General features: G+C 41.1%; 1 protein-coding gene across 2 annotated transcripts in view; it reads left to right on the top strand.

Annotated features, from left to right (window-relative positions):
* The first annotated feature begins 10435 nt into the window (after positions 1–10435).
* LOC140195018 (zinc finger SWIM domain-containing protein 6) overlaps positions 10436–18710 on the top strand; it is a 180732-nt gene continuing 172457 nt past the window's right edge. For both annotated transcript variants that reach the window (XM_072252579.1, XM_072252582.1), the window contains exon 1: positions 10436–10833. In XM_072252579.1, the coding sequence (XP_072108680.1) occupies positions 10464–10833 (370 nt within the window). In that variant the 5' untranslated portion in view covers positions 10436–10463. The remainder of the gene's footprint in view (positions 10834–18710) is intronic.

The following is an 18710-nucleotide window of genomic DNA, read 5'->3' on the forward strand; positions in this document are numbered from 1 at the left end:
TGTAGGATTCCCTAAAGGCTAATTTGCAGGTTGAGTCTGAGGTGAGGAAGGCAAGTGTGATGTTAGCATTCATTTCATGAGGCCAAGAATATAAAAGCAACAATGTAATGACTTTACATGGTGAGGCCTCCCTTGGAGTATTGTGAGCAGTTTTGGGCCCCCTGTCGTTGAAAGGATGTGCTGAAACTGGAGAGGGTTCAAAAGAGACTCATGAAAATTATTCCAGGATTAAACAGCTCGTCCTATGAAGAGCATTTGATGGCTATGGGCTTGTATTCACTGGAATTTAGAAGAATCGGGGGGTGGGGGGGGGTGTTTTGGTGGAATCTCATTGATACCTATCAGATATTGAAAAGCCTGGATAGAATGGACGTGGAGAGAATGGTGGGGGAGTCTAGGACCAGAAGGAACAGCCTCAGAATAAAGAGCCATTCATTTAGAACAAATATGAGGAGGAATTTCTTTAGCCAGAAAGTGGTAAATCTGAGGAATGCTTTGCCACAGGCAGCTGTGGAGGTCAAGTCTTTATGTATATTTAAGGCAGGGGTTAATAGATTCTTCATTAGTTGGGACGTAAAGGGATACGGGGAGAAGGTGGAAGATTGGGTCTGAGAGGGAAATGGATCAGCCATGATGAAATGGAGAAGCAGACTCGATGGTCCAAATGACCTAATTCTGCTCCTATGTCTTATGGTCTTATAATACATTTTTAAAAATAATTTTTCTTACAAGAATTTCTTTCTCGGTATGTTGCAGTTTAGCTGTGATCCACCCCTCTGGGTAGGGATAAGGGAAAGAAGAGATTCCAGTCTGCCATCCACCTACCCCTAAAACGCTGCCTGGTTACAGATATGATAAAGGAGCCAAAATTCAAAGTAGAGCCCACATTTATAGGTGTTGTAAGCTCATCAATTTATTTAGCAATTTGCTTTCCAGGAAAAGATGGACAATACTATACAGTAAGCCCATTGCATCACTATAAGTCCTTGAGTTGTTAAAATTCCTGGGTAATCTAAAATTTACATTTCTGGGTTGCATGTCCGTTGACTTTTGTTTGGACTTTTCTTAGGTACTGTTCCAATATTGGGCTCCTCGGGGGCTGGTGTCTCCGTTGTGCCACTATACCTGGCCCAAATATTCAAAAAACTGTAAGTTCCATTTTTACAAGGTTGTCCGTTCCAAATCAATCTGTAAATTATGCAATTTATTCATTAATCTCTTGAAGAACATCGATTTTCATATATCCTGAAAAAAATCACGTTCCTTAACAGATTAAATTAGATCACAATAGGTTTGGAAAACGATCTTTAACTAACTTCTCAGCCCAGATCAGCCCTTTGCCAAATTATTGTGTATGCTTGTTATCTTGCACATATCAACCATGATCTATCAATATCGTGGAAAAACTTGAGGAGAGGACCTGAATGTCTTATACTATATTTCATAGAGTTGTAAACTTGTACAGCATAGAAACAGGCCCTGAAGTCCAACTCAGCCATGCCAATTATTGTGTTTATCTATGCTAACTTCCTTTGCTCAAATTATGCCCATATCCCCACCCCCATCCCTTTCCCATTGAAGTACCTGTCCAAATGTCTTCTAACACGATAACTGCACCTGCAACCTATTCCAATATTCTTGGAGTCTGGTCTCACATCTCTGTTAGCTCAAAGGGATCTCTATTCTACTTTGAGATACCACATATTCTGAAGTTCTTCTCTCTTCCTTTAAATATAATCTTTTATACCCGTCTTTCATATCCAGCCCTTTGATTTCATTGCTTGGTGACACGTTTTGTTTGATGGCCTAACAGTGAAATGCCTTGAGATGATTTAAGCAGCAGGTCAGAATTAGCAATGCTTTTCAGTAAGCCCTATTTAGTTTGAGCCCAAGAAATAAAAGTGGGAGTAGGCCATTCAACTTCTTGCACATGTTCCACTATTCAGTAAGGTTGATCTATTACCTCAGCATCTTGTTTTTCTATACTAATCCTTGATTTATGTAGCATCCAAAAAATCTATCCAACTATTTTGAAAGTTGTCAGTGACAGAGTTCCACGGCATTCATGGGCAGATGATTCAAAATATTCACTACATTTTGGGTGATTTTTTTTCATCTTAGATGTCAGGATTGGGTAAATTATTGAAAGATATTCTAAGGAACTGGATACGCAACTATTTGGTATACAGGGATTGATTGGGAATAATCAACATCGTGCTGTGTGTGATAGGTTGTCTAACCAATCCTATAGAGATTTTCGAAGAGGGCACCGGGAAAGTTGGTGAAGAAAAGGTAGTAAATTATGTACATGGACTTTAGCTAGGCCTTTGACAAAGTCCCGTATGGGTGGTGGGTCCAGACGGTTCAGTCTCTTGGCATTCGGCAGCAAATTGGATTCAACATTGGCTTCAAGGGAGAAGCTGGAGAGTGGTAGTAGATGGTTGCCTCTCTGACTGGCGGCCTGTGACTAGTGATACACCAGAGGCATTGGTGCTAGATCCGTTGTTTGCTAGTCATCTGTATAAATGATCATGCCTCTGGATGTTAATGTGGTTAACCAGATCAGCAAGGTTGTGGATGACACCAAGATCGGGAAATAGTGGACAGCAAAGAAAGCTATCAAAGTTTGCAGCAGGATCTGGACCAGCTGGAAGAATGGGCTGAAAAATGGCAGATGGAATTTAAATCAGACAAGAGTGAGCTGTTGCAGTTTGGAAGGACAAACCAGAGTAGGACATAAACAGTGAAGGGCAGGGCACTGAGGAAAGCATCACAGGTAGATAGGGTTGTAAAAAAAAGCTTTTAAGACCACAAGATATAGGAGCAGAATTAGACCATTTGGCCCATTGAGTCTGCACCACCATTTCATCATGGCTGATCCATTTCCCTGTCAAACCCAATCTCCTGCCATCTCCCCGTACCCCTTCATGCCCCGACTAATCAAAAATCTATCCACCTCTGCCTTAAATATACCCAATGACTTGGTTGCCACAGCCAGCTGTGGCAACGAATTCCACAGATGCACCACTCTCTGGCAAAAGAAATTCCTCATCTCTCTTCTAAATGGACATCCCTCTATTCTGAGGCTGTGTCCTCTGGTCCTGGACTCCCCCACCACAGGAAACATCCTCTCCACGTCCACTCTATCAAGGCCTTTCAAAATTCATTTAAATGACATCCTGCCTCATTCTTCTGCATTCCAGTGAGTACAGGCTCAGAGTCATCAAATGCCCCTCAAAGGATAAGCCTTTTAATCAGAGAAACATTTTTGTGAACCTCCTTTAAACTCTCTCCAATGTCAGCATGTCCTTTCTCAGATAAGGGGCACAAAACTTCTCACAATACTCCAAGTGAGGCCTCACAGTTCCTTATAAAGTGTCAATATTACATCCTTGTCTTTGTATTCTAGCCTGCTTGAAATGAATGCTGTAATCGAATTTGCCTTCCTCACCACGAACTCAACCTGAAAATTAACTTTTAGGGAATCCTGCAAAGAGGACTTCCAAGGTTTTTGAATTTTCTCACCATTTAGAAAATAGTCTGCACTTTTATTTCTTCAACCAAAGTGCATGACCATACACTTCACAAGACTGTATTCCATCTACCATTGCTTTGCCCATTCTCCTAATCTGGCTAAGTCCTCTGCAGCCGCTCTGCTTCCTCAACATTACTTGCCCCTGCACCTATTTTCGTATCATCCGCAAACTTGGTCACAAAGCCATCAATTTCATCATCCCAATCATTGACATACAGTGTAAGAAGAAGCGGTCCCAACACAGACCCCTGTGGAACACCACTAGTCACCAGCAACCAACCAGAAAAGGCTCCCTTTATTCCCACTCCTTGCCTCCTGCTAATCAGCCAATGCTCTGCCCATGCTGGCAACTTTCCTGTAATACCATGGGCTTTTAGCCTGTTAAGCATCCTCATGTGTGGCACCTACTCAGAGGCCTTCTTAAAATCCAAGTACACGACATCCACCAATTCTCCTTTGTCTATCCTGCTCGTTATTTCCTCAAAGAATTCCAACAGATTTGTCAGGTAAGATTTCCCCTTAAGGAAACCATGCTGACCACGGCCTATTTTATCATGTGCCTCCAAATACCTCAAAACCACATCCTTAACAATCAACTCCAACATCTTTCCAGCCACTGTGATCAGATTAACTGGCCTATAATTTCCTTTCTTCTGCCTCTCTCCCTTCTTGAGGAGTGGAGTGACATTTGCAATTTTCTCATCCACCAGAACCATGCCAGAATCCATTGATTCTAAAAAGATCAATACTAATGCCTCTATAATCTCTTCAGCCATCTCTTTCAGAACCTGGGGCGTAGTCCATCTGGATCAGGTGACCTATCTACCTTCAGACCTTTCGGTTTCCCAAGCACTTTCTCCCTAGTAATGGCAAGTTTTCTCGCTTCTGTCCACTGACACTCTCGAATTTCAGGCATACTGCTAGTGTCTTTCACAGTGACAACTAATGCAAAATACTTATTAAGCTCATCCATCATTTCCTTGTCCCCCATTACTAAATCTCCAGCATCATTTTCCAGCAGTCTAATATCTACCCTCACCTCTCTTTTACACTTTATATTTCTGAAGAAACTTTTGGTATCCTCTTTGATATTATTACCTTTCCTTTGTATTCTATCTTTTCCTTCTTTATGACTTTAGTTGCCTTCTGTTGGTTTTTAAAAGCTTCCCAATCCTCTAACTTTTTACAAATTTTTGTTCAATTATATACCCTCTCTTTTGATTTTACTTTGGCTTTGACTTCTCTTGTCAGCCACGGTTGCATCATCCTGCCTTTAGAATACTACTTCTTCCTTGGTATACATCTGTCATGTGCCTTCTGAATGGCTCCCAGAAACACGCATCATTGCTGCTCTGCTGTCATCCCTGATAGTGTTTCCTTCCAATCAATTTTGGCGAGCTCCTCTCTCATGCCTCTGTAATTTTCTTTACTTCTCTGTGATACTGATCCATCTGACTTTAGCTTCTCCTCAAAATTTCAGGATGAATTCTATCATATTACTATTACTGGCTCTTAAGGGTTCCTTTATCTTAAGCTCTCTAACCAATCCTGGTTCATTGCATAACGACCAATCCAGAATGGCTGATCCTCTAGTGGGCTCAAACATGAACTGTTTTAAAATGCCATCTCATAGGATTTTAGAAATTCCCCCTCCTGGGATCCAGCACCAACCTAATTTTCCCAATCTACCTGCATATTGAAATCCCCCATGACTGTTGTAACATTGCCCTTTTGACATGCATGTTCTATCTCCTATTGTAATTTGTAGATCACATCTTTGCTATTGTTCAGAGATCTGCATATAATTCCCATCAGGGTCTTTTTACTCTTGCAGTTTCTTAGCTCTACCCACAACAATACCTACCTTCTGATCCTATGTCGCTTCTTTCTAATAATTTGATTCCATTTTTTTTTACCAACAGAGCCACCCCACCCCCTCTGCCTACTTGCCTGTCCTTTTGATACAATGTGTATCCTTGGATGTTAAGCTCCCAGATATAATCTTCTTGTAGCCACTATTCAGTGATGACCACAACATAATAATGGCAATCTGTAATTGTGCTACAAGTTTATTTACCTTATTCTGTATAGTATGTGCACATGGCCTTCTTAATCACAATACTGAGTATCACATTCTCTCTAGTTCGGAGCTCTTGATATATTAATTAGTTAAGTAAACTTTCCTGAACACACTGGACAAACTACCCTTTTTACAGTATTGGAGACTAAGTCAATATGTGGAAAGTTAGAATCACCTAGTATAACAACCTTACTTCTCTTGCGTCTCTACATCAGAATCAGAATCAGAACAACACACATCAAAGTTGCTGGTGAATGCAGCAGGCCAGGCAACATCTGTAGGAAGAGGTGCAGTCGACGTTTCAAGCTGAGACCCTTCGTCAGATTAATTGCAGAATCAGAATCAGGTTTATTATCACCTGCATGTGACATGAAATTTGTTAACTTAGCAGCAGCAGTTCAATGCAATACATAATCTAGCAGAGAAATAATAATAATAATAAATATTTTTTAAAAAATCAATACATCAATTACGTATATTGAATAGATTTTTTAAAAACGTGCAAAAACAGAAATACTGTATATTTAAAAAAAGGTGAGTTAGATTCAATGTTCATTTAGGAATCGGATGGCAGAGGGGAAGAAGCTGTTCCTGAATCGCTGAGTGTGTGCCTTCAGGCTTCTGTACCTCCTACCTGATGGTAACAATGAGAAAAGGGCATGCCCTGGGTGCTGGACTAGATTTACAACCTTCTGCAGTTTCTTTTGGTCCTGTGCAGTAGCCCCTCCATACCAGACAGTGATGTAGCCTGTCAGAATGCTCTGCATGGCACAATTATAGAAGTTCTTGAATGTATTTGTTGACATGGCGATCTCTTTAAACTCCTAATAAAGTATAGCCACTGTCTTCCCTTCTTTATAACTACATCGATGAGTTGGGACCAAGTTAGATCCTCAGACATCTTGACACGCAGGAACTTGAAGCTGTTCACTCTCTGAGGATTGGTATGTGTTCCTTCGTCTTACCCTTCCTGAAGTCCACAATCAGCTCTTTGGCCTTACTGACGTTGAGTGCCAGGTTGTTGCTGCGGCACCACTCCACTAGTTGGCATATCTCACTCCTGTATGCCCTCTTGTCACCACCTGAGATTCTACCAACAATAGTTGTATCGTCAGCAAATTTATTGATGGTATTTGAGCTATGCCTATCCACACAGTCATGTGTATATAGAGAGTAGAGCAGTGGGCTAAGCACACACCCCTGAGGTGCACCTGTGTTGATCGTCAGCGAGGAGGATATGTTATCACCAATCCACACAGACTGTGGTCTTCCAGTTAGGAAGTTGAGGATCCAATTACAGAGGGAGGTACAGAGGCCCAGGTTCTGCAACTTCTCAATCAGGATTGTGGGAATGATGATATTAAATGCTGAGCTATCGTCGATGAACAGCATCCTGTCGTAGGTGTTTGTATTGTCCAGGTGGTCTAAAGCCATGTGGAGAGCCATTGAGATTGATATTCTGCTACTGGGTGGTCTATGATATAATCCCATTAATGGGGATATCCCTTTCTTATTCCTGTTTCACCCATATAGGCTCAGTAGATGAGTTCTCCAGTCTGTCCTGTCCAATCACTGTCGTGACATTTACTCTGACTAGTAATGTTATCCTGTACCACCCCCCCCTTAATATCTCTCATGTCTTAAACAGTATTGAGCTTCTAATTGCCCCTCTTGCAACCAAGTTCCACTAATGGCTACCATCTCAGAGTTCCACAAGCTGATCAATGCTCTTAAGCCCATCCACTTTACTTACAATGCTCCTTGCATTGAAATTGACACAACTTGGAACATTATTCCCATCATGTTCAACCTTTCCCTTCGTATCTTTCCTGTAAGCTTAACAACATATTTCCCACACCACTCCACGATCTGCTCTGGTTCCCAATCCCCTGCAAATTTTGTCTTTCGGATTTTAGGAAAGGTTACAGGTGGCATACATTTATTGGAGTTTGTTTGAAATGTTGCATTGATATTGTTCATTTTTGTTTTTAATTGCAGAAAAAGAATCTTTATAACAGGAATGCATTAGGGTATGTGATGGCAATGCTGAAATGCCCAGGACTTGGCTACTGGCTCACATGCAGTTTGTTCACCAAGGGAATGCAAGAACTAGTTTTATACTTGGATTTTTTTCTGAGATGTTGCTTGAATATTTGGCAACCGTCCAGAGTTAAATCCAAGGAAGTGGGTCAAAATGATGTTATATCTTCTTCCCACAAGAGGTGGCTTCCACATCCCATTTGGCAGGTGCACAATCAATGTACATTTCACAGACCGTATTTCTGAAGGCTCTGACTACAGTAATAGTTTAAAGCATTTATCCAGCCAAGTCCATCAGTTGGGAGGTTCTAATATTGTCAGACTCCTCCTGTTGGCTCCTTTAGGCATGTAGTCCATATGGATGAATTTCTGGGTCAAACTGGCTGTGGGACTGTTGAGGAAAATATTGAATTGGATCTGCAGCAGTACAGATTCCCATTGTAGGCCATTGTCTAAAGTCTACTAATCTGCCATTTGTGGTTGTCATGGGAAGGGATGGAAAATCGCAGACTTTGCCATCCACACAGTAAGTTTCTGATTTTCTTAAGGAAGGAAATATTCACAGAAAATTAGTTCAGTAGAACATATTGAAAGGTTTTTTTTCCCCAAACAAACTATGTGCCTAGTAAATCATCAAAGCCTACCCAATTTTGCTGTTTTGGCAGGGGAGTCCAAAACCGGAGAGTACAAATTGAACAAGAGGAATTCAAAAGCTGTCTGAGATATCTGATATCTTTTCACACAGAGGGTGGTATCTATGTGGAACCAGCCACCAGACCAGATAGTGGAGGCAGATACAATTACAACGTTTAGAAGGCATCTGGAGAATTACTTGTGTAGTAAAGGCATTGAGAATGGGAATAGTACAGATAAGCAGCACGGTTGACACGGACGAGGAAGGGCACATTGCTGGAGGATTCTATAAACGCAGACAGGCCTGAAACCAGTTCGTTGCTGGGAGTGCCATCTATAGTTAGAGTTATTTTTCTAAGAAGAGTATTGTTATCGATGGATTTGCTGACCATTGATATAAGCAATATTAGGCATAAGTTTGGGGCTTCTTTCGGCACCTCTCTGGATTTTAACACAGCCGACGCGTGCCATCAGGCTTTCAGTGTCCGCGCTCTGGTATGCACAGCTCTACAAGCCATTCATGATTCTGTTCCCTCGGGTTTTTCAGGAATTTAAGACAAATCCTGGCCTGTGTTGCTTTGTGTTTATCGAACTCCACTGAACCAATACGTGTTTTATAACCCAGACCTCTTTCTGACTCGTGGGGAAGCATGCCTTCCGTCTTTCCCTAGAATTCTTCCTGCTCTGTGGAAAAACTGAAAAGCGTCTGTGCAGTCATTACGAATCAACACCTCTCTTCCTTTTTCTGAAATCCTGCTATTGCCATGGTAATTCAGTTCAAACTTCTAGATACTGTGGAAACGCTCTAACTCCAAAGCAAGTGCTGAGAGCTGCCAAGAATTTTTCCCCCCGTTGCTAGGTTTGGAGCAACACTGCAGTTTCAAACTGGGGAAAAGAAAACTTACTGCTTTGGGAAATCTATCCGGGCCCTTGTCAAAGTTGCATTTTTCATAGAAAGGACATTAATTCTGGTCGTGTTTGTACCTCTGAAGGGCTCATGAGTAGGCGATAAAAATATCACCATTGTGAAAGGAAGAATGAAGTTCAGTCATTTTCCCTCTAGTCTGTTCTTATCATAAACTAGGACAAAAGCTGGCAGCGACACTTGGAGATACGGCCCCTTCCATAATAGAACGGAAATTGGATTTGGACAGAAAATAGGGAATTGCCAGCAACGTAGCGTTGATAAGAGACGCTCCAAATTAAACCATGTGAAAGTGTCGCTGGAAGTAAGTGTTTAATTGCAATAAGTAGATGTACGCAGTTAATATGAAAGTTTCAATAAGATTTACAGAGGAAGTCTCTGAGCGCTAAACGGCTCTACATTTATGGGGGAAAAAACTCATCCGATGCAAATAATTCCAAAAATAAAAAAAAGCACCACCGAGGTCCAAGTGAGGAAAAATCCCGACCAGTAGTAAAACCGCCCTCTGCATCCTCTGTTGCTGGTGCGTTATTTTGCAAGACAAATTTCCCTTTAAAGAACCAGACTTCAGTCAAACAGGAAGCGGGGTGCTGCGCTTTGAGCAGACTCGCTCAGCTCCAGCCGTGCGCCCTTTGTTTTTGTGGAGCACTCGCGACGTCAACTCGCGACTCCCTATATGGCAGCACAAAGGCCGGACCGCCGCCGGAGGAACGCCCCGCATTCCATTCCCTTTCATAAAAGGAGCGTGCGCCTTTATATGGCCTCACAAAGGGAACCGGCCGACCTTCGGAGGGAAACACCCCCGCATTCTTTACTCCCAATTAGGTCCGGCCGTCCTTTTAAGGCGTGACAAAGCAGCGGCCGTAGACGCGCGGAGTCCCTCCAGCGATTATTGTCATTGTAGCGGCCGGCCGTCCGTCCCCTCCGTCTGGGAGAGGGGGCGTGCCATGGGAACCGGGCGGCTGACGCTCCGCTCCTTTTACGGGTTGGGCGCCCATTGGCGGACACATCCAGAGGCTGTGGCCGGCTTCCTGGCCCGGCCCCCTGCGCCCGTCTAAGGGCAGGCGCTCCTTTTACGGAGCGTTAGCCGAGGTTCGGGAACAGCCCCTCCGCCGTCCCGGCTTCTCCATATTAGGAGCGTGTGACCTTTTTTGCCGCACCGCGACGCGCCCTCATTGTAAACAGATAAAGGCTTCTCTTATAATGTACATAACTTCCGTTTCAATGTAACAGTAGCGAAGCGAGGCAGTATGGCGGACCGCGGTCAGCCACCCGCAAAACGGCTCTGCTGCAGGCCCGGCTTCAACCCTTCCAAGATGCCACTTAGAGCGGCCCCGGCCGGCAAAACTTACAAGCCGGAGTCGCTGCTGGACATTAGTGCCAGGAAGGTGGCGGAGAAGTGGCCTTTCCAGCAAGTGGAAGAGCGATTCACCCGCATCCCGGAGCCCGTACAGAGGCGTATCGTCTACTGGTCCTTCCCAAGGAATGAACGGGAGATTTGCATGTATTCCTCATTCAATTATTCGGCCGAAGACGGAGGGGACGACGAGAGTAGGCTGCCATTTAAACGGGGCATCGCACTCCTTGAAAGCGGCTGTGTGGACAATGTCCTTCAAGTCGGTAAGTGTTCACTCTCTCTATCTCTCTCTCTCCCTCCCTCCACCCCCCCCCCCGACTCTCTTTAATCAGACCTCAAAGTGAAGAGGAGAATGCATTATGTGCCCACGTCAGGAATTTAAAGAGCAAGCCAGGTGAAGAAGTGTACACAATACACCCTTTATTTGAAAAGGACAGCGTTTGATTTGATGGCTCGGAGCAGCGTTGGATTTTAACCCTGTCATTCAGAGCGTCGCGCCCCTTTAACACCCCGCACGAGTTGGTGGAAGATTGAAATGTTCTGTGCTACAAAGATTTTCCCCCTCCGATTTCTTTCAGAAAAGATGGCGTCCTGTTTTGCAGCACTGTTTTTATATTTGTTAAATATATTGTTTTGAAATGTGCAGTGCATGTGTCATGTTACGTGTGAGGGGTGTTTTACAGGCAAAAGAGAAGGGCTTTGAACTCCAAATTCCTCCCCTCAAAAAACGACGGCCTCGCTAACCTTGCAGATTTTTAGCAAGAACTGGGTTCACTATTTTTAAAAAAATGATTGGTAATAATGTCGACAAAGAAAATAATACTTCATTTTTCCCTGAAAAGCTTGATAAGGGGTGGGCGAGTTGCTTTTGTTGGAAGCGACCCTGGTTATATTTGCCAATTGCGCATATCAAATAGCCGACAGGCATTCCCTTCTCCCCGCCTCGTTACTTTGTTCCCATTTTCATGTTTATTATTTGTTCCCTTCTGTTTCTGTCACCCTCCACCGTCGGACAATAGAGCTTTCTTCAATGCCTGTTAAAGACATTGGAGATAGAAATATGTGGAGAGCATTGACAGACTAGCTGGGGCGATCCTTTCATACCACCAAGAATTGACTGGAGATCTATCCAAGGGAAAAGGAGATCGAGTGACCTAGCGTCTCATCTGATTTGAGTTTCCACCCGAAACATGTCTTCCTTCCTCTACATAAGATCACTTACTTTACTCGGTTTCAATGGCTGATTTTTTTAATCGTTCCACCTAAGTCTGCGGTTAATTTGAATTTTAAAGCAGTCTGCAAACGTGATTTTTCTGCAGGATCATTTATTTTCCATTGGCTCATTGGGTGCAGTGCCCTTACGCCTAAAGGGGTTTTCGTCCAATCTGTGTTTCGCTGTGTTCTTCTCACTGTTTCCCTTCCCTTCCAATATATTTTTAAAATACCAGCTTTCACGTCGACTTTCCTTTGACCTGTCGTGTTTCTTTGTGAAAATTGATCAGTTCTGTTCACGTTCTTTTAACAAATATATATAAAAATGAAGTGATAGCCAGTGCAGTTGGCTTTGAGCTTTTTTTTTGCGCTTGATTCTCCGCATGCAACCGATCAAGAATGACAGGAGTGCGTATAGGGAGGGTTCTTGGCTGATTGCATTTAGGCAGGAATTCACTGTGAAAATAAGCCAAGGGGTGATAAATAAAAGATGCAATCTTCCAGGAGACACAGACAATCTTTAGTAGCTTTCAACAAGAACGTTGTCAGGGGTTTTAAAGAATTTTTTAAGAGGAGAGGAACCCCTGCAGGATATTAGCAGCTTTTGGTTTCAGTGGCTTTGCTATTGAGACTGCTTGGCTCGAGCTGAAGTGTATTTTGAAGGACTTGGTTTTCAGCGAAAGATTGTTAGCGGATATACACGTAGCCTCCTTACTTTAACACTGAATGCCTGCCTTGGAACTGTTGGCATTCTGCTCTCCCCTAACTCATGTCTTTAATGTTGGCATTCTGCTCTCGCCTAACTTATGTCTTGGCCTAATAAACGGATCTCCCATATGACAATGAAGTATTAAGACTGACTTTTTATTTTGGAGTCCCTCATCCAAGTATGCAGTCAAATATGATTGCACTTCAAATGGATCAGTTTATTTTTTGTTGAGTAGGTCATAATTACTGAAAGTCTGAGCTGGCTTTGCTTTCACTTGTGTCCTTGTGCAGGAGGTGTGATGAAAGTGCTCAGATTTAAAGGGAAGCAAGGGAGTGAATTAAAGGAGAGATTTCAAGTTACTTTGGTTGTCAAGAAAAAGTTTGCCATGACGTGCAGGAATGGTAACATTGATCTGTGAAGGAATTATTTTTTAAAAGTCCTCAAATTTACCATGTGAATTAGAAAAGTTTCTGGATTAGGTTTCTTATGTTTAACTGCATAGGAAAGTGGCATTTAACAAGCCATTTAATCAAGCCATTATATCAAGAATATTTGATACAAGTTTTGGGTGTGACTGGTCTCACTGCAGATATGTTGTAAACCTGTTCCAACTTGGTAGTTTATGTCATACTTGTAAAATGCAGAATTGTTGACATGAAAAACCTTTGTCATCATTAGTGATTTGGAAAATGATCAAATTATTACAAATGGGTTTTAAAAAAAAATCCATGTCTTCATTATATAAGCTTTGTGACTATTGAAAGGATACTTGTGAGCACCCATCTCTATTCCCGTCACTTGTGACAATGATATTCTGTATTTATAACTTTGAACAACCTGTTTTCATGCGCCCATCAATCATTGCATTAGGTGCAATTGTGGGTTACTAGAAAAGTGTTTGTGCAGCTTTTGTTTTTTGTTTGTTTTGTCCTTTTTAAATGAATGGCAGTGTATTCAGGGGGATGTTCATTTACTGTGCAACCAGAAGTTCAGAACGAACCTCTTTTATGGCTGTCATACTCTCACAGCAAGCTGGAAACTCAGTTAGCTGCTGGGCAGTTGATGGTTGCCTGTTCTTTTGAGTCATTAATTGTAACAACTCTAGACCTAGCTTGAAGAGTGTGCTATTTCTGATGTGTCAGAAGCAGAGTTCGACAAATTCCACACGTGGGCCTGAAATCTGCTGTTCACCAAAATATTTTTAAAAGATATCTCCTTGTAAGCATGGAAGATCTATTTGTCTCTGCCACAAAATTGTAAATCTTTTTTGAAATGTTTATCCTGTACCTGTTTCAGCTAAATTCTGCTTTTCAAATTTACATCTTTGCTTGGTGGGCATCCCTGGCATGTAAGTTGGTTTTAAATGTTTATTGGTTACCATCAGTCATGCCAATTTTAACTTGCTAAATTATTTGCATCCTTAGTTTAGTACTGTGTATTCCAGAGGGTATTAACATAACTCATGTACCATGTTTCAAGTTTAAAAAAAGTATGTTCAGCCCAAAAAATTCTATTCTTAGAATACATTACTTTTCACTATCCAATTGGTGTATAAATTTTCAATTACATTAATCTTCTTTTGAGGTAAATTAAATACCAGCTTTTTTTACTTGTGTACAAGCTGTAAATTTTAAATACTATTTATGCTGGGAAACATGGAACTAGAATAGACAGAGATTTATTGCACCATTCACATCCTTGATGTCTCACAATTTGTAACCAATAAAGCCTTTATTTTGAAGTATAGCTATTGTTATGGGAAATGCAGTGGCCAGTGTTGCAGGAACACCCACACGTAATCATGAGTCAATGGCAGATAATTTATTTTAGTGCTGATGATTGTGGGATAAATGTTGGCAAGGACACTATGGATTACTCCAGTTCTTCAGTGTAGTTCCATGGGATCTTTTGTGTCTGCTAAGAGAACAGATAGGACCTAGATTTAAAGACCTTTTTGAAATATGACAGCTCTGATAATGCAGCACTGTCTGTATTGGACTGGAATGCCAAATTAGATACTTGGTCTCAAATCACTGGAGTAAGACTTGAAACAATTTGATATCTCTGGTGTTTAAATGCTGTTTATTATTTCATAATAGTTCAAACTTGCCCACATATAAATGGTGTACTACTGTAACACTTTATTCTGCATTCTGTTATTGCTTTTCCCTTGTGCCATCTCAGTACACTGATGTGATGAAATGATCTGTATGGATGGTATGTAAAACAGTTTTTCACTGTACCTTGGTACATGTAATAATAAGGAACCAAACAGTTGTGTAAAACTGGCTCATATTTAATTAGTTTGTAATGTATGTAGGATTTTAAGAGAATAGCATCTTTCAGATGTAGGAAAGATAAGCACATGGTTTATTGTTGTCTCTCTTCAACCTTTATATCAAATTACCTATTTGATCCTTGCACTACCTGATCTAATTTTCTTGTGATTGTCTGACACAGATATTGTGAATGATATTAAAGTGTAATTGAGAAAGTTCTGTTCTTTTGATTAATTCTTGATAGAAATAAAATAAAAGGTATGCATCAAAATTCAATTTGGGTATTTGCTGTTGTCTTTTAATATGGAGCAGTACTTTGTCCGTCTCCCATTTCCTTGGTAATAATCTGTATTTATAAATCTAATGTATTGGAGACTTTGCAATTGCACAGACTTCAATTCTTTCTTAGAAAAATGTCTGACGAAATCAAAATGAGATATTTTATCTAATCTTTGGAAGCCAGAAACGAGCTGTTTGCCATTCTTCTTTCGGAGGAGTGGCAGTTATGTAAATAAAATAATTTGTCTTGAGGTTGAAAAGATATTGGGCCAGGAGCAACCCAAGTAAAATAAAAGTTCTTCAGACAGATAAGCTATTCCAAAATTGTGTAATTGGCAGGGAATAACTGATGAGGATATCAGTGTTACATGAAATGAATGCAAATTGTTTGGAAATTGTTGCATGTTTAGATGAATACAAAGTGAAATGGATTCACTGCAGATTTGCTACCACCTTTTGGGGTTTGTGAACATCTGCTCAGGTTAGAGCAGGCCATTTGAATTGCTTTTTTTTCTCCCCTGAAGTAATTATTGCAGGACCACAAGATATAGTGTGACACAGTCTTGTGTAATTCATTAATCTGTAACGATAATTTGTTATGAGATGTCAAGTTTCAATTTTGTCAGTTCTGTGAACTTGGAAAGAATTGAAGAATGTATTGGAGTTTGTGTAGACCCTCACAGCAGTAGCAGGTTTTGGAATGCATAAATTAAGAAATTTCAGAAACTGGCGAAAAAGCAATTTAGTTTAATAATATGGAGTTTAACTTTAGCAAATGGAGTAAGCAGCCTAAGCTGGGGAAAAAAAAGTAGTTGGGTAGTTTTCTGCAGCAATGTCTTGTCGAACCAATAAAGGAACAATATATATGAAACTTAATATTGAGTGAAATTTAGCAGTCTAATGGTGCATGGACATTTATCGATTAAGTAGTCAATTTGACTTGAGGTTTTTTTTGCAAGGGAGAATGCATAATAATTACTAAGACTTCAAATAGATGTACCGTGGTGAGCATTCTGACAAGCTGTATCACTGTCTAGTATGGAGGGACTACTGCACAGGAACGAAAGAAGCTGCAGAAAGTTGTAAATCTAGTCAGCCAAAGTACCCAGGACATCTTCAAGGAGTGGTGTCTCAGAAAGGCAGCGTCCATTATTAAGGACCTCCAGCACCCAGGGCATGCCCTTTTCTCACTGTTACCATCAGGCAGGAGGTACAGAAGCCTGAAGGCACACACTCAGTGATTCAGGAACAGCTTCTTCCCCTCTGCCATCCAATTCCTAAATAGACATTGAATCTTTGGACACTACTTCACTTTTTTAATATACAGTATTTCTGTTTTTGCATGTTTAAAAAAAATCTAATTAATATACATAATTGATTTATTATTGTTATTTTCAGTGCCAGATTATGCATTGCTTTGAAATGCTGCTGCTAAGTTAACAAATTTCATGCCACATGCTGGTGATAATAAACCTGATTCTGATTCTGAAATGTGCCTAAGATGGGTGCAGTGAGATACTGATCATACTAAATTGGAGTTCACTACAAATGACTAAATGGACGATGATCAGTAAAAAGCATACAAAAAGAAATTTGAAGTTTTTGAAGAACTGGTTTACGTTTAGAGGCAAAAACTTGACTGTTTCCAAAACGTCATGGTTGATTTACATCAGACACGTTATAAACATGGGCGTAGAGGAGGGGATAAACTAGCGTGAATTCTCGTGACCTGTGTGCAAAAGGTGATTAAGACGATATGCACTATGAGTGGAAACTTGCAAGAGATGTGAAAATTAGCATGACTTTCATTCGCAACTGTGTGAATGGAAGCTGCTTGTTAAAGAAAAGCCCGAGCTTTCTTTAAAAGAAATTTTGTATAATCTTTTTAATGGTATATGGATAGATACTTTATTGATCCCAAAGGAAATTACCATATCACAATAGCATTACAACTGCACACGTATACAAATATTAGAAGAGAAGCAAGAAAGAATGAAAATAAGTTGCCTTAAAAATAAGATGTACAAGGGTTGCAAATCAAAAATTACAAGATTACTTCCCTGCCTATAGGTTGACTTGTTACAGAGCCTGATGGCCGAGGGTAAGAATGACCTCGCATAACGCTCTTTGGAGCAATGCTGTTGTCTTGGTCTGTTACTGAAAGTGTTCCTCTGTTCAGTCAAGGTGGCATGCAATGGGTGAGAAACATTGTCCAGAATTGCCAGGATGCTGTGGACTCACCAGTGAACTTACTGTTCAATCAGGGTTGGGGCCTCCAGTATCAACAAAAGCAAAGTAAGGGAAAAGAAGACGATGATTGGTTTGAAGAATGACAGACCCCCAACCCCCAGGTCAAAAGGTGAGGGCAAAAAGCTCTTGCTAAAATGTTCCAAATCTCGCCTTATTCTGGGACTCTTCCTTTTTGATTAAAATCATTCACCGAAAGTAAGAGCAATACCAAAGAAATATCACATTTTTGCCTTAATATGTTGTCAGGCATTTAGTAGGGTTTGTTAAGTACTGACACATTGATTGAATATCTTAAATTTTCATCTGATCAGCAAGAGTCAGCATTCTGATGAACTTCATTGACTAAAGTTATGTATAGGGGAATATATTTGAATATACTTCCCAAGACATTTTAAGATGTTTCATGCTCACATCAGTAGAAGTTTGTTAAAGATTTACATGCCATGCTAAATCTTCACAACCTTCTAAGGAAGTAGAGGTTGTTGGCCGAATCAAAGGCGGCAATGAATCAGCATATAGCAGGGAGATTGGAAATCTGTCTGAGTGGTGCCACAACAACAACCTCTCACTCAATGTCAGCAAGACCAAGGAGCTGATTATTGCGTTCAGGAGAAGGAATCCGTAGGTACATGAGCCAATTGTCACTGGAGGATCAGAGGTGGAGAGGGTCAGCAACTTTAAATCCTCACTGTTATCATTTCAGAGGACCTGCCCTGGGCTCAGCACACAAGTGCAGTTACAAAGAAAGCATGGCAGCAGCTCTATTTCCTCAGGAGTTTGACTGGCTGCATCACAGCATGGTGTGGAAACACCACTGCCTTTGAACAGGAAATCCTACAAAAAGTAGTGGGTACGGCCCCATCCATCACGGGTAAAGCCCTCTCCACTATTGAGCACATCTGCAGAGTGTTGTCACAGGAAAGCAGCATCCATCATCAGGGACCCCCACCACCTGGGTAATCCTCTCTTTTCACTGCTGTCATCAGGAAGAAGATACAGGAATCCCAGGGCATGCACCAGCAGGTTTAGGAACAGTTATTACCCCATAAACATCAGGCCCTTGAACCAGAGGGGATAACTTCACTCGACTTCTCTTGCCCCATAACTGAGGTGTTCAACAGCCTATGATTCACTTTCAAAGACTCTTCATCTTAATGTTCTCAATATTTGTTACTTATTTATTATTATTGCTGCTTTTTTTTTTATTCCTTTTGTATTTTCAAGGTTTATCTTTTGCACACTGGCTGTCTGCCCTGTTGGTGCAGTCTTTCATTGATTCCATTGTGGTTATTGAGATTTTACGTGGTTCTGCAAGAAACTGGATCTGTGTTGTATATGGTGACATATATGTACTTTGATAGTAAATTTACTTCTAACTTTGAGAAACTTCAGCTGAAGATGAAGCTCATGA

The sequence above is a fragment of the Mobula birostris genome, chromosome 3, assembly GCF_030028105.1.
Source record: "Mobula birostris isolate sMobBir1 chromosome 3, sMobBir1.hap1, whole genome shotgun sequence".
In the NCBI taxonomy this organism is placed as follows: domain Eukaryota; kingdom Metazoa; phylum Chordata; class Chondrichthyes; order Myliobatiformes; family Myliobatidae; genus Mobula; species Mobula birostris.